The sequence below is a fragment of the Oncorhynchus mykiss genome, chromosome 32, assembly GCF_013265735.2.
Source record: "Oncorhynchus mykiss isolate Arlee chromosome 32, USDA_OmykA_1.1, whole genome shotgun sequence".
Taxonomy (NCBI): domain Eukaryota; kingdom Metazoa; phylum Chordata; class Actinopteri; order Salmoniformes; family Salmonidae; genus Oncorhynchus; species Oncorhynchus mykiss.
In genome coordinates, this window is record NC_050572.1 from 19,890,462 (window position 1) to 19,917,817 (window position 27,356).

At 43.2% G+C, this 27,356-nt stretch overlaps 1 protein-coding gene across 2 annotated transcripts in view; it reads right to left on the minus strand.

The window, feature by feature from the left end:
* LOC110489401 (CUB and sushi domain-containing protein 3) overlaps positions 1–27,356 on the minus strand; it is a 650,169-nt gene that overhangs the window by 76,602 nt on the left and 546,211 nt on the right. For both annotated transcript variants that reach the window (XM_036971421.1, XM_036971422.1), the window contains exons 49-55: positions 21,881–22,069; positions 19,026–19,211; positions 18,273–18,467; positions 16,160–16,333; positions 13,597–13,770; positions 2,307–2,480; positions 748–933 (exon numbers count right to left, since the gene is read on the minus strand). In XM_036971421.1, the coding sequence (XP_036827316.1) occupies positions 748–933; positions 2,307–2,480; positions 13,597–13,770; positions 16,160–16,333; positions 18,273–18,467; positions 19,026–19,211; positions 21,881–22,069 (1,278 nt within the window). The remainder of the gene's footprint in view (positions 1–747; positions 934–2,306; positions 2,481–13,596; positions 13,771–16,159; positions 16,334–18,272; positions 18,468–19,025; positions 19,212–21,880; positions 22,070–27,356) is intronic.

Here is a 27,356-nt window from a genome sequence, read left to right on the forward strand (position 1 = left end):
GGGAACCCATAGAGCCGGCCGAGGCTCGGGAACCCATAGAGCCGGCCGAGGCTCAGGAACCCATAGAGCCGGCTGAGGCTCGGGAACCCATAGACCGGCCGAGGCTCAGAAACCCGTAGAGCCGGCCAAGGCACGGGAACCTGTAGAGCCGGCCGAGGGGCGGGAACCCATAGACCGGCCGAGGCACGGGAATCTGACAAACCCGGCTGAGGCATGGAAGCTTGATGAGCCGGCTGAGGCATGGAAGCCTGACGAGCCGGCAGAGGTATGGAAGCCTGACGAGCCAGCTGAGGCATGGATGCCTGACGAGCCGGCAGACGTATGGAAGCCTGATGAGACAGCTGAGGCTTCGGCAGTGGCAGTGGCTTCGGCAGTGGCACTTGGACCCGACGTCACCAGTAAAAAAAAGATCCCTGTTGCTTCCCCTTGGTGAGGCGTTATTCTGTAACGTGTACGCTAAGAATCGGGAAGCAAGTACAGGGAGTGAATTTAATAAATAATGGAACACGGGTAGCGTACAGACATAAAACACAGGAACAGAAACAATAACGCTAAGGGAAAGAACCAAAGCGAGTGACAGATATAGAAGGTCATCAGGAAGGTGATGAAGTCCAGGTGAGTCTCATGAGGTGCAGGTGCGTGTAACGATGGTGGCAGGTGTGCGCAATAATGAATAAACTGCCGACATCGAGCGCCAGCGAGGTGGAGTAGGGGTAGACGTGACAAAAACAGTGACACCAGACTCACCGATGCACTCCGGTAGAGGCTTGTCCCACTGTCCTGTGGGCTGACAGGTAAGAACGGGTGAACCGAATAGGTAGAATCCCGGGCTGCAGTCATAGAACACCACGGTTCCAAAGGTGAAGTTCCCGTGTTCTATCTTACTCTGTCTGATGGAGTTGGCTGGGATCCCAGGATCGGAGCAGTTGACCACTGAAGAGGAAGAGACGGAGGGGGAAAAAGACAGACATGTGTTATTTGGCAGAAACATGGAAGGGATCAACTCATTCCAACACTTAGGACACGCTTGGCCTTCTGCAGTCACTCATATAGGGCCAAATCCTAACATGAAACAGAATTTTTGCGCCAATCTTCCATTGATATTAATGCATAATCTTAATGCATGATAAAAAGGAGTATTAATAAAAAATATATAGAAAATAGATAAATGTTCACATCACAAGCAAGTACATGGCACAATGGCTTATTACGAATTTCGAGAACCTGCAAGATCGATTTACTGGTATCAACAAAGGCCAACACAATGTGGGCGTTATATTTCCTCTTGCCAAAATAGTCCAATCAGATACAATGTAATTGGTTCTAGTTTGTTCGATATGCAGGGCTTGTCCAATAGCATTCTGACCTTGGACATAGCTTCTGGCTTCCTCAGGGCTTGTCCAATAGCATTCTGACCCTGGACTTAGCCTCTGGTTACTTCAGGGCTTGTCCAATAGCATTCTGACCCTGGACTTAGCCTCTGGTTACTTCAGGGCTTGTCCAATAGCATTCTGACCCTGGACTTAGCCTCTAGTTACTTCAGCGCTTGTCAAATAGCAGTCTGACCCTGGACTTAGCCTCTGGTTACTTCAGGGCTTGTCAAATAGCAGTCTGACCCTGGACTTAGCCTCTAGTTACTTCAGCGCTTGTCAAATAGCAGTCTGACCCTGGACTTAGCCTCTGGTTACTTCAGGGCTTGTCAAATAGCAGTCTGACCCTGGACTTAGCCTCTAGTTACTTCAGGGCTTGTCAAATAGCAGTCTGACCCTGGACTTAGCCTCTGGTTACTTCAGGGCTTGTCAAATAGCAGTCTGACCCTGGACTTAGCCTCTGGTTACTTCAGGGCTTGTCAAATAGCAGTCTGACCCTGGACTTAGCCTCTGGTTTCCTCAGGGGAAGACTCCTATATAATGGAACTATGATAAGCTCCATCAGATGGTTTTCAGATAATCACCCCACACCCCTTCAACATATTCTGAATATTATATTATACATTAATAACACATCAAACACAAGGTCGTAAAATCACAGTGTCATGCATGGGGTCAACACAACCATTGATACACCCTATAGAGGTCAGTGATACCTATGACCCTAATTCACCACAACCACAATTCACACAGAGCAACCATTCACCCTACACAGAGGCCGTTGTCCTGCTGTGGTGCTGCTACCTGATTGGTTACAAGCCCACGACAAACCGAGACTCCTCCTTCTTCCCCATCTTACAGAGAGTGCACTGCAGTGGTCAGGCGGATCGAGCAAGCATACTCCGTGTGAATAGAAGACTTAACTTTTTTCCCCACCTTTACACGTTGGTGGTGGCTGGCTCCACTGGCGTGTGGCCTGGCACTGGGCCCTTGAGGGCCCCTCCATCAAGTAGCCCATGTTGCAGGAGAAGCTCACCACGTCGTTCAGATTGAAGCCGTTACCAATGGTCCGCCCGTAGATAGGGCTGCCCGGGTGTCCACAGCTGATAGCTGGGGGGAGAGAGAGAGAAATGACAAGATTATTTTCAAATTAGCCCTGGAAAGAGAGGGCGAGAGAGGGGGGATAGATAGAGAGACAGAGAGAGGAGGTTCTGTTGCCACGAGAAAAGGGCAACAAGGGAAGAACAAACATCATTGTAAATACCACCCATATTTATGTTTACAATTGAAGTCGGAAGTTTACATACACTTAGGTTGGAATCATTAAAACTCATTTTTCAACCACTCCACAAATTTCTTGTTAACAAACTATAGTTTTGGCACGTCGGTTAGGACATCTAGTTTGTGCATGACACAAGTAATTTTCCCAACAATTGTTTACAGACAGATTATTTCACTTATAATAAATTGTATCACAATTCTAGTAGGTCAGAAGTTTACATACACTAAGTTTAATGTGCCTTTAAACAGTGGAAAATTCCAGAAAATTATGTCATGGCTTTAGAAGCTTCTGATAGGCTAATTGACATCATTTTGTCAATTGGAGGTGTACCTGTGGCTTAAATTCCAAGGCCTACCTTCAAACTCAGTGCCTCTTTGCTTGACATCATGGGAAAACCAAAATAAATCAGCCAAGACCTCAGAAGAAAATTGTAGACCTCCACAAGTCTGATTCATCCTTGGGAGCAATTTTCAAATGCCTGAAGGTACCACGTTCATCTGTACAAACAATAGTACGCAAGTATAAACACCATTGGACCATGCAGCCGTCATAACGCTCAAGAAGGAGACGTGTTCTGTCTCCTAGAGAGGAACGTACTTTGGTGTAAAAAGTGCAAATCAATCCTAGAACAACAGCAAAGGACCTTGTGAAGATGCTGGAGGAAACAGGTACAAAAGTATCTATATCCACAGTAAAAACGAGTCCTATATCGACATAACCTGAAAGGCCGCTCAGCAAGGAAGAAGCTACTGCTCCAAAACCGCCATAAAAAAGCCAGACTACGGTTTACAACTGCACATGGGGACAAAGAGCGTACTTTTAGGAGAAATGTCCTCTGGTCTGACGAAACAAAAATAGAACTGTTTGGCCATAATGACCATCGTTATGTTTGGAGGAAAAAGGGGGAGGCTTGCCAGCCAAAGAACACCATCCCAACCGTGAAGCACGAGGGTGGCAGCATCATGATGTGCTTTGCTGCAGGAGGGACTGGTGCACTTCACAAAATAGATGGCAACATGAGGTAGGAAAATTATGTGGATATATTGAAGCAACATCTCAAGACATCAGTCAGAAAGTTAAAGCTTGGTCGCAAATGGGTCTTCCTAATGGACAATGACCCCAAGCACACTTCCAAAGTTGTGGCAAAATGGCTTAAGGACAACAAAGTCAAGGTACAGTGCCTTGCGAAAGTATTCGGCCCCCTTGAACTTTGCGACCTTTTGCCACATTTCAGGCTTCAAACATAAAGATATAAAACTGTATTTTTTTGTGAAGAATCAACAACAAGTGGGACACAATCATGAAGTGGAACGACATTTATTGGATATTTCAAACTTTTTTAACAAATCAAAAACTGAAAAATTGGGCGTGCAAAATTATTCAGCCCCTTTACTTTCAGTGTAGCAAACTCTCTCCAGAAGTTCAGTGAGGATCTCTGAATGATCCAATGTTGATCTAAATGACTAATGATGATAAATACAATCCACCTGTGTGTAATCAAGTCTCCGTATAAATGCACCTGCACTGTGATAGTCTCAGAGGTCCGTTAAAAGCGCAGAGAGCATCATGAAGAACAAGGAACACACCAGGCAGGTCCGAGATACTGTTGTGAAGCAGTTTAAAGCCGGATTTGGATACAAAAAGATTTCCCAAGCTTTAAACATCCCAAGGAGCACTGTGCAAGCGATAATATTGAAATGGAAGGAGTATCAGACCACTGCAAATCTACCAAGACCTGGCTGTCCCTCTAAACTTTCAGCTCATACAAGGAGAAGACTGATCAGAGATGCAGCCAAGAGGCCCATGATCACTCTGGATGAACTGCAGAGATCTACAGCTGAGGTGGGAGACTCTGTCCATAGGACAACAATCAGTCGTATATTGCAAAAATCTGGCCTTTATGGAAGAGTGGCAAGAAGAAAGCCATTTCTTAAAGATATCCATAAAAAGTGTTGTTTAAAGTTTGCCACAAGCCACCTGGGAGACACACCAAACATGTGGAAGAAGGTGCTCTGGTCAGAGGAAACCAAAATTGAACTTTTTGGCAACAATGCAAAATGTTATGTTTGGCGTAAAAGCAACACAGGTCATCACCCTGAACACACCATCCCCACTGTCAAACATGGTGGTGGCAGCATCATGGTTTGGGCCTGCTTTTCTTCAGCAGGGACAAGGAAGATGGTTAAAATTGATGGGAAGATGGATGGAGCCAAATACAGGACCATTCTGGAAGAAAACCTGATGAAGTCTGCAAAAGACCTGAGACTGGGACGGAGATTTGTCTTCCAACAAGACAATGATCCAAAACATAAAGAAAAATCTACAATGGAATGGTTCAAAAATAAACATATCCAGGTGTTAGAATGGGCAAATCAAAGTCCAGACCTGAATCCAATCGAGAATCTGTGGAAAGAACTGAAAACTGCTGTTCACAAATGCTCTCCATCCAACCTCACTGAGCTCGAGCTGTTTTGCAAGGAGGAATGGGAAAAAATGTCAGTCTCTCGATGTGCAAAACTGATAGAGACATACACCAAGCGACTTACAGCTGTAATCGCAGCAAAAGGTGGCGCTACAAAGTATTAACTTAAGGGGGCTGAATAATTTTGCACGCCCAATTTTTCAGTTTTTGATTTGTTAAAAAAGTTTGAAATATCCAATAAATGTCGTTCCACTTCATGATTGTGTCCCACTTGTTGTTGATTCTTCACAAAAAAATACAGTTTTATATCTTTATGTTTGAAGTCTGAAATGTGGCAAAAGGTCGCAAAGTTCAAGGGGGCCGAATACTTTCGCAAGGCACTGTATCGGAGTGGCCAACACAAAGCCCTGACCTCAATCCTATAGAAAATTTGTGGGCAGAACTGAAAAAGCATGTGCGAGCAAGGAGAACTACAAAAATGACTCAGTTACACCAGCTCTGTCAGGGGGAATGGGCCAAAATTCACCCAATTTATTGTGACAAGCTTGTGGAAGGCTACCCGAAACGTTTGTCACAAGTTAAACATTTAAAGGCAATGCTACCAAATACGAATGTATGTAAACTTCTGAGCCACTGGGAATGTGATGAAAGAAATAAAAGCTGAAATAAATAATTCTCTCTTCTATTATTCTGACATTTCACATTCTTAAAATAAAGTGGTTATCCTGACTGACCTAAAACAGGGAATTGTTACTTGGATTAAAGGTCAGTAATTGTGGAAAACTGAGTTTAAATGTATTTGGCCAAGGTGTATGTAAACTTCCAACTTCAATTGTATTTATTATCCCCTTTGTACTTTAACTACTTGCACATAATATGACATTTGAAATGTCTTTATTCTTTTGGAACTTTTGTGAGTGAGTTTACTGTCAAACATTTTTTATTGTTTATTTCACTTTTGTTTATTATCTATTTTCTTTGCTTGGCAATGTAAACATATGGTTCCCATGCCAATGAAGCCCTTACATTGAATTGAATTTAATTTAATTGAAAGAAGGAGAGATAGAAGGAGAGGGGTAGAGGGAGAGTAAGATAGAGAAAAACAGAGTGAGAGAGAGACAGAGAAAGAGAGAGAAGTTACATTGAAATTTAAATTCCATATTGATTCCTACTGTATCTAATGTATTGTATAAAAGGGTAACATTGACATTACATATTGATTCCTACTGTATCTAATGTACTGTATAAAAGGGAAACATTGACATTACATACTGATTCCTACTGTATCTAATGTACTGTATAAAAGGGTAACATTGACATTACATACTGATTCCTACTGTATCTAATGTACTGTATAAAAGGGAAACATTGACATTACATAGTGATTCCTACTGTATCTAATGTACTGTATAAAATGGTAACGTTGACATTACATAGTGATTCTTACTGTATATAATGTACTGTATAAAAGGGTAACATTGACATTACATATGGACTCATATGTAATGGATAACAGGTAAGGTCACTTTTGATTTGTAATCCACCAGGTAATAATCCACTGGGTGCTCATTTGTTCACTGCAAAAATACACATATTGAGTTTGAGACCATAGAAATAGCATAGTCAGACCTTGAACAGGGAATTGAACCCAAAAAGAAACCAGTGGAGCTTGAACACAGCCTCAGCTCACATTCACTTACTGTGCAATAGACTGGGCAAAACAGTAGGCTTCCAATAAGATCTGCAATAGAGCTGTGTGGCTCGGTTATCAATAGGCTAGGTGCTAGACTACCATGTGTTCTGCCAGGATGTCTCAATCACAGAACTAGAATGAATAGAACAGGCCTCCCCATTCAAGTCAATGACGCCATCATGGGTACACGGGTGAACATTTTGAGTGTCTCATTCTATTTCTATGGTCTCAGTCACCTCTGAAACTGATATTCAGGAGGACAAACGGCAAAGAGCTGTTTTATTGCCCCATCCTGGACCATTTCCCTAAATAGTGTCATTCCCCATCAGATCCCTCTGGTCTAAACTCATTGGCCGTCTGGCAGCTCATCTGAATGGCTAATCCAATGGATGGTGGCCATTTTCATGCCAATGGCCCAAACCACATTAGTTGTGCTCAATTGCAGGCATTTGTCGAGCGATGCAGAAGTGATGGCAGAGTGCTCATGGTGATCCTCACTATAGCTCTGGGAGGCATCGGGAGGCCTTTCTCTGCCTGTCTTGGAGACCTGCGTCCTGGAAGGGGAGAAACTAGTGGTTATGGGCCTTTGAATGGGGCTATGGGCCATTAGCCTAGGTGGGATACTGTAAGAGGGGCCTGACTGTGGGACTTTATCAGTGAGTTGGAGACTGGGACTTATGAAATTAGATAATAGACCAGAGACTGAGCCAGAGAGAGAGACAAGAGGAAGGGACAGAGATACACAGAGGGACAGAGAGAAAGAGAGAGAGAGAGGCAGAGGGATAGAGAGACATTATAAAATCCATGTACACAAACAACAAGTGTGTGGATAAAATTGGCAAAAAATACACATTTCTTTACACAGGGCCATGGGGTGAGACAGGGATGCAGAAGTCTGGTTCATCCTTGGGAGCAATTTCCAAATGCATGAAGGTGCCACGTTCATCTGTACAAACAATAGTACGCAAGTATAAACACCATGGGATGATGCAGCCGTCATACTGCTCAAGAAGGAGACGCGTTCGGTCTCCTAGAGATGAACGTACTTTGGTGCGAAAGGTGCAAATCAATCCCAGAACAACAGCAAAGGACCTTGGGAAGATGCTGGAGGAAACAGGTACAAACGTATCTATATCCACAGTAAAACGAGTCCTATATCTACATAAACTGAAAGGCCAATCAGCAAGGAAGAAGCCACTGCTCCAAAACCGCCATAAAAAAGCCAGACTACGGTTTACCCACTGCAAATGGGGACAAAGATCTTAATTTTGGGAGAAATGTCCTCTGGTCTGATGAAACAAAAATAGAACTGTTTGGTCATAATGACCACCGTTATGTTTGGAGGACAAAGGTGGAGGCTTGCAAGCAGAAGAACATCATCCCAACCGTGAAGCACGGGGATGGCAGCATCATGTTGTGGGGGTGCTTTGCTGCAGGAGGGACTGGTGCACTTCACAAAATAGATTACTTCATGAGGTAAGAAAATGATGTAGATATATTGAAGCAACATCTCAAGACATCAGTCAGGAAGTTAAAGCTTGGTCGCAAATGGGTCTTCCAAATGGACAATGACCCCAAGCATACTTCCAAAGTTGTCGCAAGGGAATTTTTTACTAGGATTAAATGTCAGGAATTGTGAAAACGGAGTTTAAATTTATTTGGCTAAGGTGTATGTAAACTTCCGATTTCAACTGTATGTATCAATGAATTGGCGAGGGCACTAGAACAATCTGCAGCAGATTCTGTCAGACCTGGGCCCTGACAGTAAATCTCAGTAATACAAAAATAATGGTGTTCCAAAAAAGATCCAGTCGCCAGGACCACAAATACAAATTTCATCTAGACACCGTTGCCCTAGAGCACTCAAAAACTATACATACCTCGGCCTAAACATCAGCGCCACAGGTAACTTCCACAAAGCTGTGAATGAGCTGAGACACAAGGCAAGAAGGGAATTCTATGCCATCAAAAGGAACATAAAATTCAACATACCAATTAGGATCTGGCTAAAAATAGTTGAATCTGCTATAGAACCCATTGCCATTTATGGTTGTGAGGTCTGGGGTCCGCTCACCAATCAAGAATTCACAAAATGGGACAAACACCAGATTGAGACTCTGCATGCAGAATTCTGCAAACATATCCCCCGTGTACATCGTAAAATACCAAATAATGCATGCAAAGCAGAATTAGGCCGATACCCGCTAATTATCAGAATCCAGAAAAAAGCAGTTAAATTCTACAACCACCTAAAAGGAAGCGATTCCCAAACCTTCTATAACAAAGTCGACACCTACAGAGAGATAAACCTGGAGAAGAGTCCCCTAAGCAAGCTGGTCCTGGAGCTCTGTTCACAAACACAAACAGGCCCCACAGAGCAGCAACACAATTAGACCCAACTAAATCATGAAAAAACAAAATATAATTACTTGACACATTGAAAAAAAAATACAAAAAAACTGAGCAAACTAGAATGTTATTTGGCCCTAAACAGAGAGTACACAGTGGCAGAATACCTGACCACTGTGACTGACTTAAGGAAAGCTTAGACTATGTACAGACTCAGTAAACATAGCCTTGCTATTGAGAAAGGCCGCCGTAGTCAGACCTGGCTCTCAAGAGAAGACAGGCTACAAAAAGTGGTTGGAAACGGAGCTGCACTTCCTTTTTCTCCCCAATTTCGTGGTATCCAATTGGTAGTTGCAGTCTTGTCCCAATGTAAACACCATTGTAAATACAACCCATATTTATGTTTATTTATTTTCCATTTTGAACTTGAACTGTTTTCACAACTTTACAACACTGTATATAGACATAATATGACATTTGAAATGTCTTTATTCTTTTGGAACTTCTGTGAGTGTAATGTTTACTTTTAATTGTTTATTTCACTTTTGTTTATTATCAACTTCACTTGCTTTGGCAATGTTAACATATGTTTCCCATGCCAATAAGGCCCTTAAATTGAAATTGAATTGGGAGAGAGAGAGAGAGAGAGAGAGAGAGAGAGAGAGAGAGAGAAATAGATAGAGAGAGAGGGAGAGGGAGAGAGAGAGAGAGAGTGGGGGGGAGTCTAAAGCCCAGAGAGTAAGCCTGGGAACTTGTTAGGGGGCTGAGTCTATGGGTGAGTGATAGCATGTTGGTCTGGAAGTCAGTGTGTTACCCGGCTGAGTCTATGGGTGAGTGATCGCGTGTTGGTCTGGAAGTCAGTGTGTGAGTGTTGGAGTGTGAAGGCCCTAACTCCAAGTGTGTCTGCCCTAGTAAGCTGCTGATATTTAAAGTGTGTGTGTAACAGCACTGTGTGGCGTCTGTGTGTCAATCTGTGTGCGACATCGTGAAAACCCCCAGTCCCACTGTGCTTACTCAAGGCACATTTTGACGTGTGTAGGAGCACACAGGCAGTTAGTAGACACTGCAGATTAATTCCACCTTCTCTCCACTATTTTGGGGACCAGAGAACAGTAATCTGTTCCGGTCTTTCCTCTGTCAGCCAGCCTGGCAGAGTACAGTCACCTCCGTCTGAACTCACAGCCCAGCCTTGTACAGTTAACTACTGAGCTTCATTCCACCCCAGACATGCCTTCTCTACGCTGCTGCAGACAATACATGTTTTTTTATGAACCCGGATTAACGATGTTGTACTGTATTGATGTGATTTGTCAGTGAAAATAAATGTTTATGCGTTAATATTTTCACTGTTTTAACATTGTAGGCATCACACGATAAGTAGGCTATAACGTCTCTGTCTCGTGTATGTCATAGACGTTCAAATGTAAGCAGCAGGAAATAAGGTGAGATCCACATCTGTCTCTGTCTGCACTGAGGTCTAGAAGATTCTCTCACGGACTGACAGGGACCAGATGTCAGCCCGGCATTTCTAACACATTAAATTATCAGCCAAATAATGATCATTCTTCGCAAAAAATAAAAAAACAATTCAGACCAGCCCAATGGGCTAAAGATGGGCTAGCCCATGGACCACAACGCCTATGAGGATAACCTGAGGAGGTCTCAGTGTCTGTAAAAAGTGATTGTACACTTCTGTCTCCTTCTCACCTCTCTCTCGCGGAAAACAACCGCAGTACATTTGCATAATTAGAAATGTAATTTGTTTCTCTTTGCACAGAAGCAATTTCCCCTTCATTTGAACACCGTCTATAACCGGAATTTAAAACCTCATCATTGCACGTTAAAATAACTGAGCTCAACCTCACATCTACAGATATTATGTGCATGCTGAAGCGCGCGCGCGCACACACACACACACACACACACACACACACACACACACACACACACACACACACACACACACACACACACACACACACACACACACACACACACACACACACACACACACACACACACACACACACACACACACACACACACACACACACACACACACACAACCCACCCAAGGGAATGAATATTATCATATTTTCCATGAAGACGTGTTGGCCTAGATGCATGGTTCATCAGTGAGCCAGAGGCCTAGTCTTTGTGATAGCCAGTTGAGGAGGTAAGGCCACTACCATTTCAGTAGGAAAATGGCCCTGACACTCTTATGTCTCCAGTAGCTATTTCTGTTTAAAGTGCTGCTAGCTTTACGCAGCATATTGTCTTCTTAAAAACACTGTTCATCATCACCACGGTTACTGCCGGAGAGAGAGCACGAGAGAGAGAGAGCCAATGTTATCGGACCATACACGGTTTGCTTACAGCCTATAGGAAACATATTGTTTTTGACAATATGGCTTGATAACAGAATATAGAAACATATTGTTTTTAAAGCTCCCAGGCTGTGTCACAGCCGGCCGTGACCGGGAGACCCATGAGGCGGCACACAATTAGCCCAGCGCCGTCTTGGTTAGGGGAAGGTTTGGCCGGCCGGGATTTCCTTTTCTCATCGCGCTCTAGCAACTCCTTGTGGTGGGCCGGGCGCCTGCAACCTGACCTAGGTCGCCAGTTGTACAGTGTTTCCTCCGACACATTGGTGCGGCTGGCTTCAGGGTTAAGCAAGCAGTGTGGCAGGGTCGTGTTTCAGAAGATGCATGGCTCTCGACCTTCGCCTCTCCCGAGTCCGTAGAGGAGTTGCAGCGATGGGACAAGACTCTAACTACCAATTCGATATCATGAAATTGGGGAGAAAAAGAGGTAAAAGTAAAAAAATAAATAATAATAATATTACTTTTAAAAACTATATGGTTTAATATATTGGTATATACTGTAACTATGACATGCGGTTCATCCACCAACCCTATATGACAAATATCTTTTATGAAATCTACATCATTCGGTGTTGATTAGCTATAAAACACAACAAAATAAATAACTGTCTTTGTTGATGAGAGTCATAGGTGAGAGGCATAATCAGGTTGACCATGGAACTCTAAATGAGTTTTTGGGTTTTATTTTCGTAATAAGGCTTGCTTCCCGCTTATGGCTAGAAAGAAGCTTGTACAGGCAACTTTTCTCCCTGTAATTGATTATGGTGACTTGTTGTATATGCATGCAGCCTCCTCCGTCTTACAGAGACCGGACTTTGTTTATCATGCATCCTTGAGCTTTATTACAAATGCCAAGTCACTCACCCACCATTGCACATTGTACCAAATGGTAGGTTGGACCTCACTTTATATGCGCAGAAAGATACATTTGTATGTGTTTATCTACAAAGCCCTTTTGGGTCAACTCCCTCTTTACCTCTGTAGTCTGGTCTCCATACCCGGTTTGCTAGGTGGCTGCTACTTAAAGTACCCAGGACATTCACAGTATTAGGCAAGACTACCTTCTCTTCTTGTGCACCAGACGCATGGAATAGTCTACAATCCATGCTTCGTTGTGTTAGTGCCACTGAATGAATGTAAAATATTGATGGGATACTCTGTTACGGAGGAGTGTAAAATGCTTTTTTTAGGCTGGATCATGTTGTTGTGTTGTATTGTTGTATGTTTTTTAATTATGTCATGTATTGATTGTTGCTGCCTTCTTGGCCAGGTCTACCTTGAAAAAGAGACTCTGGGTCTCAATGGGCTTTTCCTGGTTAAATAAAGGTTAAATAAAACATGTTTAAATCACCAGGTGGTAAATTAGTTAATAGACCAATAAGAAAGAGAGTATAAAATCTCTCTGACAATAACAGACAGCTTTCAGTTTCCCCTCCCCACATTCCCAGACAGTCCTAGTACAATTCTTGTTTGAGAAATTGTTCTTTGCTAATAAGCTATTTTTGTTTATTTTTGACCATTTTAATTGAAAACAATCACAGTAAGGTACTTAATTGTTACCCAGAAATGATGTGATGTTGAGATGAAAACAGCTACATTGGACCTTTAATTAAAAATGCCTGGGAAGACAGAGAAGTGTCCTTCTGTCTGAGTCCAGAGAACGATGAGAACGCTTTAAATGCCAGGGATCTTTGCGACCTGAGGGAGCTCTCAGAAGGGGCACTCGAATCGTCAGTGTAGTGACTCAGGTCCACACTCAACTTCAACTCTCTATTTCCCTTACCACTCTAAAACAGTATTATTCGTCAACTCATTAACCACACAAAAGTGATCCAGACTTCAGTAATCAACTACGTATAAGACTTAATTGGAAAACTGATTTTAAAAAAAAGTATTGAAAGGTGGGATGGGTACTGAGACTGGAGATATTCTGAGGCAGTTCTTCAAAGCACTTGAGAGGAGGTTGGTGTGTGACAAAAGTGAGAGAACTTGAGAGATGAAGAGAGATATAAAGTGTGAAATACATACAGGTAAACAAATAGACATAAAGAGATAAACAAAGAGAGAAAAACAGAGAGCGAGAGAAGGACACTCACACACGCAGGAAGGCAGCTGTCCAGACCAGTTGTGGTCCTGCAGGCAGATCCGCACCGAGGAGCCGATGAGGCGGAAGCCTGGGATGCACTGGTACACCACCGTCTCCCTGTAGCCAAAGTTCTCCCCAATTACCTGACCGTTCACTATGGTCTCTGGAATACCACAGTGGCCCGCTGGAGAGAAACACAAAGGGAAAAAGTTAAGAGAGAGGAAAAGGGAGAGGGGGAGACGTAGAAGGGGGTAGAGAGAGATGGTGTTTTCACTGAAACAGACACATAGCAGCTAGAGAGAGGAAAAAACTACTCTCGGAGAGAGGCAAAAAACAAACATTTCTTTCCACAGGGCTGCACTGAAGCCTCATCCTCTTCAACATATATATAAACAAAATGGCGAGGGCACTAGAACAATCTGCAGCACCCGGCCTCACCCTACTAGAATCTGAAGTCAAATGTCTATTGTTTGTTGATGATCTGGTGCTTCTATCCCCAACCACCAAGGAGAGCCAACAGCAGCACCTACAGTAGATCTTCTGCAGCAGATTCTGTCAGACCTGGGCCCTGACAGTAAATCTCAGTAATACAAAAATAATGGTGTTCCAAAAAAGGACCAGTTGCCAGGACCACAAATACAAATTCCACCTTGACACTGTTGCCCTAGAGCACTCAAAAACTATACATACCTCGGCCTAAACATCAGCGCCACAGGTAACTTCCACAAAGCTGTGAATAATCTGAGACATAAAATTCAACATACCAATTAGGATCTGGCTAAAAATACTTGAATCAGTTATAGAACCCATTGCCTTTTATGGTTGTGAGGTCTGGGGTCCGCTCACCAATCAAGAATTCACAAAATGGGACAAACACCAGATTGCGAGTCTGCATGCAGAATTCTGCAAACATATCCCCTGTGTACAACGTAAAACACCAAATAATGCATGCAGAGCAGAATTAGGCCGATACCCGCTAATGATCAAAATCCAGAAAAGAGCAGTTCAATTCTACAACCACCTAAAAGGAAGCGATTCCCAAACCTTCCATAACAAAGCCATCACCTACAGAGAGATGAACCTGGAGAAGAGTCCCGTAAGCAAGCTGGTCCTGGAGCTCTGTCACAAACACTAACAGACCCCACAGAGCCCCAGGACAGCAGCACAATTAGACCCAACCAAATCATGAGAAAACAAAAATAAACTTATTTCCAATGTGTCAAGTAATTAACAAAAAGCAGAGCAAACTACGGTAGAATGCTATCTGGCCCTAAACAGAGAGTACACAGTGGCAGAATACCTGACCACTGTGACTGACCCAAACTTAAGGAAAGCTTTGATTATGTACAGACTCAGTGAGCATAACCTTGCTATTGATAAAGGTCTCAGTAGGCAGACCTGGCTCTCAAGAGAAGACAGGCTATGTGCTCACTGCCCACAAAATTAGGTGGGAATTGAGATGCACTTCCTAACCTCCTGCCAAATGTTTGACCATATTAGAAGCACATATTTCCCTCAGATTGCACAGATCCACAAATAATTAAAAAACAAACCACATTTTGATAAACTCATATCTACTGGGTGAAATACCAGTGGGACATCACAGCAGCAAGATTTGTGACCTGTTGTCACAAGATAAGGGCAACAAGTGAAGAACATTGTAAATACAACCGATAATTTTAAAATATATTTTCCCTTTGTACTTGAACTATTAGCACATCGTTACAACACTGTATATAGACATAATATGACATTTGGAACCTCTGTGAGTGTAATATTTACTGTTTATTTTTATTGTTTATTTCAGTTTTGTTTTATCTACTTCACTTACATTGGCAATGTTAACATATGTTTCCCATGCCAATAACGCCCTTAAATTGAAATGTTTGTGTTGTTGAGAGAAGTATTGTACTGTACTGAATAGTCATGTTCTGGAGACAGACAGACAGACAGACAGACAGACAGACAGACAGACAGACAGACAGACAGACAGACAGACAGACAGACAGACAGACAGACAGACAGACAGACAGACAGACAGAGACAGACAGAGACAGACACAGACAGACACAGACAGACACAGACAGAGACAGACAGAGACAGACAGAGACAGACAGAGACAGACAGACAGACAGACAGACAGACAGACAGACAGAGACAGACAGACAGACAGACAGACAGACAGACAGACAGACAGACAGACAGACAGACAGACAGACAGACAGACAGGATAGAGATTTTCATTTAATCACACATATCGCAGAAATACAGTATTTGCAGTACACAGACGTGTTCTAGAGAAAATAAAGAAGCCCAAAATAGACACTTCTCCTTGCTTCCACAGACTTGGCATCAGCACACAGAAAAGTTAGACAGTCAAGCTATTTACCACAATAAACATATGTTCATTAGAGGGTGAAGACCAAAATAACTCCACACCAACAAAAACATTCTTAGGGCAAAAGATAGCCTACATTTCACAGGCAATACAGCGTCTGGAGAATGTTGTCTTGGTTGTTTCACACAAACACAGACAGACAACAGAAATGTTGGGAATTAATTGGTCGTTTTACCCAAGCAGCGGGTCTCCTGTCCACTCCACAGTCCAGAGGAGAGGCATTCTCTCACAGTCGAGCCCACCAGCATGAACCCTGCGTCGCACATGAAGATGGCAGTCGCCCCAAAGGTCATCTGGGTACCAATCTTCTTCCCATTGGGCGGGCCAGGGAGGTCCCCGCAGGAAATGACTGTGGCACAGACAATAACAAAGGCATCATCAGCTAGCTGACAGACCAATGGCATTAAACACCTGAGACATATCAGCCAGCTGACAGACCAATGGCATTCAACAGCTGAGACATATCAGCCAGCTGACAGACCAATGGCATTAAACAGCTGAGACATATCAGCCAGCTGACAGATCAATGGTATTAACAAACACCTGAACGATATCAGCCAGCTGACAGACCAATGGTATTAACAAACACCTGAACGATATCAGCCAGCTGACAGACCAATGTTATTAACAAACACCTGAGAAATATTGTAGGAGAATTTACAGTGCTTTGGTGATTTTCCAGTATCTATACTGTTTTCCCAGAAGTAGTGTAACAGAATCAATATGGGGCTAATTATTAGACATATGTAAGCAGAATGAAGGCTGAACCCATGTGAATGTACAAAGCTGGATCAACATCGAGTTAACCATTAGACATGTAAAAATAGAACGTAAACAGAATCCATGTGGATGTGGCAAGCTAGACCAACACATACTTGACTGGTCTGGGCCATATCTGAGCAGAATCCATGTGGATGTGGCAAGCTAGACCAACACAGACTTGACTGGTCTGGGCCATATCTGAGCAGAATCCATGTGGATGTGGCAAGCTAGACCAACACAGACTTGACTGGTCTGGGCCATATCTGAGCAGAATCCATGTGGATGTGGCAAGCTAGACCAACACAGACTTGACTGGTCTGGGCCATATCTGATCTTGTGAAAGCTACTGGACATACACATGGGTTAATCATACATAGACAACATCGGCCTGAACTTGTGAATACCTTTGAACAGGAACATTAGTTAATCAGTTATAGGCACCATCAGACATACACCTGCAGTAGGAGTGTGAGTGTCTGTTTATTTTTGTGTCATTGCAATGTCACGGCACCAATAGAGTCTATGCCCTAATGTCTGAGCCAATAAAAGAATGGAAACTAAGCAAGGCAACAAGATAAGGGTGGCCACGGCTAAAGGGTATTAATAATTAACATAAAGTGGAGTGACTATGTTATGTAAGGGTAAAACTGTATAAAAGCAGAGTACTGAGACTGGAAAGTTCAGTCGGTCCATGGGCCTGCTCGGCTTTGCTACTTTTGTGATAAAGTCTATTTGAATTCACAAGCTCCGAAGGGGAGTCATATTATTTTTGGGGGGATCCTCAAGATGGGAGGAAATGAGGGGAGAGAGGAGGAGTGGAGAGAAGAGGAGGAGGGGAAGGTAAAGGGAGGTTAGAGGTGTTTTTTTTTTTAAACCAGAAGAATCAATGTGGTCTATTCATTATTCCCACCAACATCCACACTCCAGTCATACCTGATACTCCTACATCCACATTCCAGGCATACAGTACCTGCTACTACTACATCCACTCTCCAGGCATACATGCTACTCCTACAACCACACTCCAGGCATACCTGCTACTCCTACATCCACACTCCAGGCATACCTGCTACTCCTACATCCACACTCCAGGCATACCTGCTACTCCTACATCCACACTCCAGGCATACCTGCTACTCCTACATCCACACTCCAGGCATACCTGCTACTCCTACATCCACACTCCAGGCATACCTGCTACTCCTACATCCACACTCCAGGCATACCTGCTACTCCTACATCCACACTCCAGGCATACCTGATACTCCTACATCCACACACCAGGCATACCTGCTACTCCTACATCTACACTCCAGGCATACCTGCTACTCCTACATCCACACTCCAGGCATACCTGCTACTCATGAAAAATGCCTGTCAAAATGATAATCATTACATAAACATACAATACGGCTAAGGCACATTGTAACAGCCTAAAACACAACCTAAACACAATATGCTTCTGACATGGAAATGGTGTAAAAAGTCCCAGATTGGAAAAAAGAAAATGGCCACCCTATACTCACTCTGGCAGTGAGGCCTTTCGTTCCTCCAACTCCATATGCCATTGGCCGTACACTGGATGTGGGCAGGGCCTAGACGGTAGTAGCCCGGGTCACAGCTGAAGATAATCTTGGTCCTGTACTCATAGTGGGAGCCATTCACGATCCTCCACCTCCCGTGCTCCAGAGAGAAGGAGCCGATGCTTGGACACACCACCACTGTTACACAGAAACACATACACACGCACACACACACACACACACAAGAATAGTTAACACATAAATAAAAGCAAAAAACAGTTGAGTATTTTAGCAGACTTAAAGTCAGAAGATATCAAGATAATTCAGCTGAAAATCTGTTCTCACACAGCACTATATTATTGAGGTGAAGAGGATGGAATATTAAAAGGTTTTCTTCTCTCTGTAATCTGTTGACCTCCATTTACGCTGCTTTGTGAGGCAGCCAGGCACGTTTAACAGGCATTTTAATGGGCAATAACAAAATACTGACTACTCCATTCATAAATAAGTGAGGGATTGCCTTTGAGGGGGGAACTGATTTTAAGAGGGATGTAATTGCCCTCCTGAGGAGCTGTGAGGTGAAAGCCCACGCACACCCACACGCACACGCACACACACACGCACACACACACACACGCACACTCTCTTCCCCTGCTTCCCCTGTCTCCGCTGTTGGACTTGCCACCTAGCCTAACGGTACCTGCCTGGGCATAGGGCACCCACACCCTCGTACATGCTCCCCCACTAGCCTCCCACCTGAGCAACGGGGGATCTTGTTGTGGTTGCTCCAGGTGCCATCCGGCTGGCAGACGGCGCTGGTCAGCTCTTTGGAGGACAGGCGGTAGCCGTCATTGCAGAAGTAGGTCACGCGCGTGCCCACCGAGTAGTCCACCGTCAGCACTCCTCCGTTCACCGGCGCCTTGGGCACCCCGCAGGACACCGCTGCCGGGAGGGGGTGGGGGGAGGACCAGGGGAGAAGGAGGGGAGAGGAGGAGAGGAAGAGAGGAGCGTCAGCGCTTATAAAACCCAGGGGGTGAGACGCAGGGTTATCATGTTACGCAATCAAATCAGTCTCACACACAGAGATACACTACATACTCACTACATAATCAGTGTAATACACACACTACACACTCAGATTAGTCTCACACACAGAGATACACTCCAACTCACACATACAGAGCACTCAAATAACACACTCAATCTCACATAAACACCTACCAACAGTACACAACAACAAAGAGGTAAACACACACCGTTTCAACACACACAAAGATCTGCTGATGACAAGACAAACATTAACACTATTCATACATATTGACCTTTCACACTACTCACTCAAAGACCCACTGACTGTACCACGACAGACAGACAGACAGACAGACAGACAGACAGACAGACAGACAGACAGACAGACAGACAGACAGACAGACAGACAGACAGACAGACAGACAGACAGACAGACAGACAGACAGACAGACAGACAGACAGACAGACAGACAGACAGACAGTACTGTGAGGAACATTGACTCTAACATACAGAAACCACATAATGACAAATAGTCCGATTCATTCTTCTAACACACAGAGGGCGATGAGCATTGACGCATTGAGACAACTTCCACACAATAACACACTGCTCACTCAATTCACACTGACGATGTACTGACAAGGTAGTGCCCACTCAATCTTTAAATAGCTACCTTATTTCATCTGATTTACAAAAAGATTCTCACAGAATGTAGTCTTTCGCACAGAGAGAGAGAGAGAGAGAAAAACACATACAGTGACCGAGATAAAGAAACCAAAACCAAGATACTGGCGTGAGCAAACATACAAACCAAGGTAGAACAACTCAAATAATAATTCCACCTCTTCACACAAGTCCCTGTCAAGCAGAGGTGGAATTGTGTGTGCAGGAGTTATTTTAGTTGTTCTACAGTGTTGAGTTTTGGGCGGTGACTGCCAGCACCAAATCAAGATTGGCTTTGTAGTGTGAGTGTTAACTTTTTTTCAGGAGTCATTCTGAAGTAGTGACTCCTGGAAAATGTAGGGAGTCATTCTGAAGGAGTGACTCCTGGAAAATGTAGGGAGTCATTCTGAAGGAGTGACTCCTGGAAAATGTAGGGAGTCATTCTGAAGGAGTGACTCCTGGAAAATGTAGGGAGTCATTCTGAAGGAGTGACTCCTGGAAAATGTAGGGAGTCATTCTGAAGGAGTGACTCCTGGAAAATGTAGGGAGTCATTCTGAAGGAGTGACTCCTGGAAAATGTAGGGAGTCATTCTGAATGTGGTGGGTGTTTCCTCCTGCTATGACAATCGGTCTATTGTAGTGGGAAAAGCTGGAGATGTTAAATATCACTATTAAGTTCAAGAGTAAACTGAGCACAAAGAGAGGATTATATATATGCTGTGTGTGTGTGTGTGTGTGTGTGTGTGTGTGTGTGTGTGTGTGTGTGTGTGTGTGTGTGTGTGTTCTCAGCTCAGGAAAGTGTGAAACTATTCTGTATTTTCTGGCAAGTCTTAATCCTACAGCCAAAAAACATGAAATCCTTTTTAAATCTAAGATTTTAGCATCCTTATATTTCCTCTCTGTTTCTTTCTATCCAATCAGTTTGGAATAAGACGTAGGCTGCCTCTCAAATAGTAGCCTATTCCTTAGCCTTTATAGTGCACTATTTTTAAACCAAGGCAATAGGGCGTTGGTCAAAAGTAGTGCAGTATACAGGGAACATGGTGCTATTTGGAATGCACCCGAAGGTTACCATCTGTCACGATGCATAATATGCACACAATGGATAATTGTCTTACATTGCAAAAATCTTACATACAATAGCAATTACTAAATACAATTGCTATATTTTGATATACAGTAGATCCATTATCAGACATTTTCACTTCTTGTCAGTGTAAAAACATTGTCATCAAGACCACATGGTGTCCATATGAGGACATATCAAGATGAAGAAAGTCCTGCTGAGATTTTCCGAATATGAACATCGTAAGACCCTCATTATCTAATTTCCTGGACCAGTGCTCTTAGATGATGGTGAACAATGACTCCCGGTTGTCTCATTTTAGGGTGAAGTACTCTGACACACTTCTGAAGTTTATGTAGTCATATTATGTGTCACTGCACGTTAGTGTCACTCCAGCCTGTGGCGCCTGACAGTAAGGTGGCATGCATCAAATCATATTAAATCACTGAGTGGCGCTTTAGAAAGCTGGGTTTTCCTGTTAAAACCCGGCTTGTAAAAGGTAAAAAGCTTCTGAAAATAGCTTTTCCAGAATGAGAGTTGAGACTGACGTGAGTAAACTTCAGTTGGTGACGATTTTAAAGACATTGATGGAGAAATGTCTACATTTCATGAAGAAAAAGCTAAGTTGGGGTAGATAAATGTTAGTAATTATTATAGAAATTTAAATCCATTTGATACACTCAGTACATACAACAGGATTCCTAGAAAATTGTAATATTGTAACATGTAGAATCTAGGATCAGGTCTCTCCTGTCCATCTAATCTTATTCATTATGATCTTAAAAGGCAAAACTAATCCTAGATCAGCACTCCTAGTCTGAGACGCTTTGTCAATATGGGCCAAGATCTCACCTTGGCAGGCAGGTACGGTGGAGTCCCAGTCAAAGTATCCGTAGGGGTTCCTCCTGCACACGGCCGTACTGTTCCCTATGAGGCGGTAGCCCCGGTCACAGGCCCAGCGGACTAGGCTGTTGAGGTGACCACCCGTCTGGCTACTGATGGACCCCTGCAGAGGCGAGTCTGGGGTGCTGCAGTACAGGGCTGGAGGGGGGGAAAGAGAGAGAGAGAGAGAGAGAGAGAGAGAGGGAGGGAGGGAGGGAGGGAGGGAGAGAAGGAGAGAGGGAGGGAGGGAGACAGAGAGAGAGAGAGAGAGAGAGAGAGAGAGAGAGAGAGAGAGAGAGAGAGAGAGCGAGAGAGAGAGTGAGAGAGCGAGAGAGAGAGTGAGAGAGGGAGAGAGAGAGAAAGAGAGGGGGAGAGAGAGAGAGAGAGAGAGATGGGGAGAGAGAGGGAGCAGGGGAGGGAGGCAGAAAGAGGGAGACAAACAATAACACACACAAACACACAAACACACACAGGTCAAGTCACTAGTACAGTACCCTGGTGGTTATAACCAGAGCTGTATTACTGTAATACCTACAGCTATAAGGCTCTGACTATAACTAGCTTCTAACTTCTACTGTTACTCATGAGTAACAACACATACAATCTTCATATTATTTCAACTAAATGTGGGTGAATGTTTTTACTTGATATATAGCCCACCAGTGAGGCTACATAGGCATTCATTTGTAAATGTTTTATATACTGTAATTTCCCCACACATATGCAGTATACGTACAGTATGTACAATATATATACATACCATTACATCAATATCACTCTCTCTGGCATTAACACGTTTAAACACTTCTCACAGTTCAGTTCAGTGTAGTTATGTAAAAGCATGCTGTGCAGCTTCTTCCTGCGTTGACACTTGGCCCTGAGCCCTGCACGAACAGGAAGATGGGGACGGGGACTGTGTCACACCAAATCAGTGGGCAGGCGTGAGACACACACCACACTCAGCATACACGTACATACAGTAATTACAAAGTCAGCACAACACAGGGTTAATTCTAGGTGTGTTGGTGTCCTATGTCCTGGAAGACTAAAAGGGGAGAGTTCTTCCCCGTGAGAAAAAGCCTCCTGACCCCCATTTTACGCTCAATGTTGTTTTTGTTAAAAAAACATGTTTTATCTTTCTGCTTTACATACTGTTTTGATCTATCCTGGGTACCAGTCCATTTGTGCCATCATGCCACTCCATTTGTGCCACCATGTACTAACCTAGCAACTAGGAAAGAATTGCTAACTTGAAAAACATTAAGAGTTCACCAGCTAACATGTGACATCTCGTCTCCATCACCATCTAAATGCACTATAAAGTGCTCTGAGTGCTCCTTCAACTGAGCAGTTTGTATAACAAGGCCAAGCATGTACCTCAACTTGTCACTTTCATAACTACAGTAGAAGGGCAAAGTCAACCCACATCCGGGAGTGTCAATTCTAGTTCACACAGCAAGTTCTGACTTACAGGTATATGCCTTATTCATTCAGATCCATATTTAAACTACAGTTAAAAAGCACTGGTCTGATTGTGTGTGAACAATGGTAAGGGGTAGCACATAAAAAGATAGGTGCAGTGAAATGAGTTGTTTTACAGGGCAGCCATAGTAGTACGGCACCCCTGGAGCAAATTAGGGCTACGTACCTTGCTAATGGGCACAGACAGATTTTTCACTTTGTCAGCTCAGGTATTTGGCCCCACACTCTAACCGCTAGGCTACGTGCCTAGTATGTAGTATGGAAATGTAAACATATTGAATGCAGAGCAGAAAGCAACTCTGTCATATTATCTCACTGAGGAAGATTATAGAAGAGGCAAAGAATGCTGACAGAGAGAGGGAGAGAGGAAGAGAGATAGAGAAAGAGGGAGAGAGAGAGAGAGGGAGAGAGAGAGAGAGAGAGAGAGAGAGAGAGAGAGAGAGGGAGGGGGGGAGGGAGGGAGGGAGGGAGGGAGGGAGAGGGAGAGGGAGGGAGAGAGAGAAAGAGAGAGAGAGAAAGAGGGAGAGAGAGAGAGGGAGAGAGAGAGAGAGGGGGGGGAGAGAGAGAGGAAAATAGTGAGAGAGAGAGAAAGAGGAAGAGAGGAAGAGAGACAGAGAGAAAGAGAAAGGGAAAGGAAAAGAGAGAGAGAGGAAAAGACAGAGAGCGAGCGAGGGAGATAAAGAAAGAATTGGGCTCTGAGACAGAGAGTTATGGAGAGGATGCAGAATAGAAAGACTGTCAGGAAGATGAAGAGGAAAAGGGAGAGGAAGAGTGAGAGAGGAAGAGTGAGAGAGAGGAGAGCGAGAGAGAGATGCTAAACTCTAGCTTGAGCGTCACAACACTTCAAAGCAGATTTACTACAAATATCTTGCATACTTAAACAAGCGAGGAAGTTATCCCCCAGCAAATCTCCTGACGCACATACTGAGTGCCAAATTACTAGTTCCCTCAGCTGCATGACTCCATGTTATGAGATACCAGCAATCTCTGAGGCAGGGAGTCATTTGCACAATGTCAGTTATTATTTGGAAAAGTATCAGAAATGTAACTGGGTTATACACAGCAGAACAAACACGACGAGGCAGCTCAAGAACAACATCTTATAATGTGAAAGCAAAAATAAAGACAGAGTGTTAGGCCAAACTATTTGTTGATGCATCGATAACACCAAAAATCAATAACGATTGAGATTTTTTGTCTGTTTCTCTGAAAAAAAATAGAGATTGTGTTTCTGTAGAAAATCAGCGACTAGGTATCTTCCTGAAGAGATGAATATACTTAGATAATGGAAGTGGAGATGAAAAGGGATGTTGCTATGGCTACTCAATCACAAAAACCTCCATTAGAATTATTGGCACGGCCTTGCAGCCAAGTCCTTACTCTGGGAATATTTGGACTTCCGTAGCCTTAGTCTTGTTGTTCCTCACAAGCTACATTCCCAATACTGCAATCTAATCCTTATACTGCAGACTAGCCCAAATACTGCAGTCTAGTCCTAATACTGCAGTGTAGTTCTAATACTGCAGTCTTAGCCTAATACTGCAGTCTTGTCCTAATACTGCAGTCTATTTCTAATACTGCAGTCTATTTCTAATACTGCAGTCTATTCCTAATACTGCAGTCTATTCCTAATACTGCAGTCTATTTCTAATACTGCAGTCTAGTCCTAATACTGCAGTGTAGTTCTAATACTGCAGTCTTAGCCTAATACTGCAGTCTTGTCCTAATACTGCAGTCTATTTCTAATACTGCAGTCTATTTCTAATACTGCAGTCTATTCCTAATACTGCAGTCTATTTCTAATACTGCAGTCTATTCCTAATACTGCAGTCTATTTCTAATACTGCAGTCTATTTCTAATACTGCAGTCTATTTCTAATACTGCAGTCTTGTCCTAATACTTCAGTCTTGCTGCAGTGTAGTTCTAATACTGCAGTCTTAGCCTAATACTGCAGTCTTGTCCTAATACTGCAGTTTATTTCTAATACTGCAGTCTATTTCTAATACTGCAGTCTATTCCTAATACTGCAGTCTATTTCTAATACTGCAGTCTATTTCTAATACTGCAGTCTTGTCCTAATACTGCAGTTTATTTCTAATACTGCAGTCTATTTCTAATACTGCAGTCTATTCCTAATACTGCAGTCTATTTCTAATACTGCAGTCTATTTCTAATACTGCAGTCTATTCCTAATACTGCAGTCTATTTCTAATACTGCAGTCTATTTCTAATACTGCAGTCTATTTCTAATACTGCAGTCTATTTCTAATACTGCAGTCTATTTCTAATACTGCAGTCTTGTCCTAATACTGCAGTCTTGTCCTAATACTGCAGTCTTGTCCTAATACTGCAGTCTTGTCCTAATACTGCAGTCTTGTCCTAATACTGCAGTCTTGTCCTAAAACTGCAGTCTATTTCTAATACTGCAGTCTATTTCTAATACTGCAGTCTTGTCCTAATACTTCAGTCTTGTCCTAATACTGCAGTCTATTCCTAATACTGCAGTCCTGTCCTAATACTGCAGTCTATTTCTAATACTGCAGTCTATTTCTAATACTGCAGTCTATTTCTAATACTGCAGTCTATTTCTAATACTGCAGTCTATTTCTAATACTGCAGTCTTGTCCTAATACTTCAGTCTTGTCCTAATACTGCCGTCTTGTCCTAATACTGCAGTCTTGTCCTAATACTACAGTCCTGTCCTAATACTGCAGTCTTGTCCTAATACTGCAGTCTTGTTCTAATACTGCAGTCTATTTCTAATACTGCAGTCTATTTCTAATACTGCAGTCTATTTCTAATACTGCAGTCTATTTCTAATACTGCAGTCTATTTCTAATACTGCAGTCTTGTCCTAATACTTCAGTATTGTCCTGATACTGCAGTCTTGTCCTAATACGGCAGTCTTGTCCTAATACTACAGTCCTGTCATAATACTGCAGTCTTGTCCTAATACTTCAGTCTTGTCCTAATACTGCAGTCTATTCCTAATACTGCAGTCCTGTCCTAATACTGCAGTCTATTTCTAATACTGCAGTCTATTTCTAATACTGCAGTCTATTTCTAATACTGCAGTCTATTTCTAATACTGCAGTCTATTTCTAATACTGCAGTCTATTTCTAATACTGCAGTCTTGTCCTAATACTTCAGTCTTGTCCTAATACTGCAGTCTTGTCCTAATACTGCAGTCTTGTCCTAATACTGCAGTCCTGTCCTAATACTGCAGTCCTGTCCTAATACTGCAGTCTATTTCTAATACTGCAGTCTATTTCTAATACTTCAGTCTTGTCCTAATACTTCAGTCTTGTCCTAATACTGCAGTCTTGTCCTAATACTGCAGTCTTGTCCTAATACTGCAGTCCTGTCCTAAAACTGCAGTCCTGTCCTAATACTGCAGTCTAGTCCTAATACTGCAGTCTATTCCTAATATTGCAGTCTATTCCTAATATTGCAGTCTATTCCTAATACTGCAGTCTAGTCCTAATACTACTTTGTGCTGTCTTACTACTACTCCTTTAGCTTTTCACATGGTGTTATCGCCGTCGGCATCACAGTCTGGGGAGACCATAGGTGTCTTTTGCCTTGGGGGTCTTAGCGCAGCGTTTGTTGTCACATTTGGAAAAAGCTGTGTAGCCTGAGACAAAGCTATGTCTTACTCAGGACTATTAGGGACAGACTGGCTGTCAGCTCTGACCAACATTTGACCTGTTCAGGCCCTGTCTGTCCCTGGCCCGCCTGCCTGCTCAGCAAAGTGTGACCCAGCTCTGTGGTTGTTTAGGGTCCCCAGGCCCTGACTGACATCTCCACTGACATCTGTAGTAGCACCAAGACATGAGGAAGCAACACTAGGCCCATGGTTTTAGCCAGTCAGAGAATGAGTGCATAGCTTAGAGCAAAATCTATTTACTGTGCTCTGAACCTCAACAATGCGCTAACCTCCATGACAGTGTATGTAAATGCAT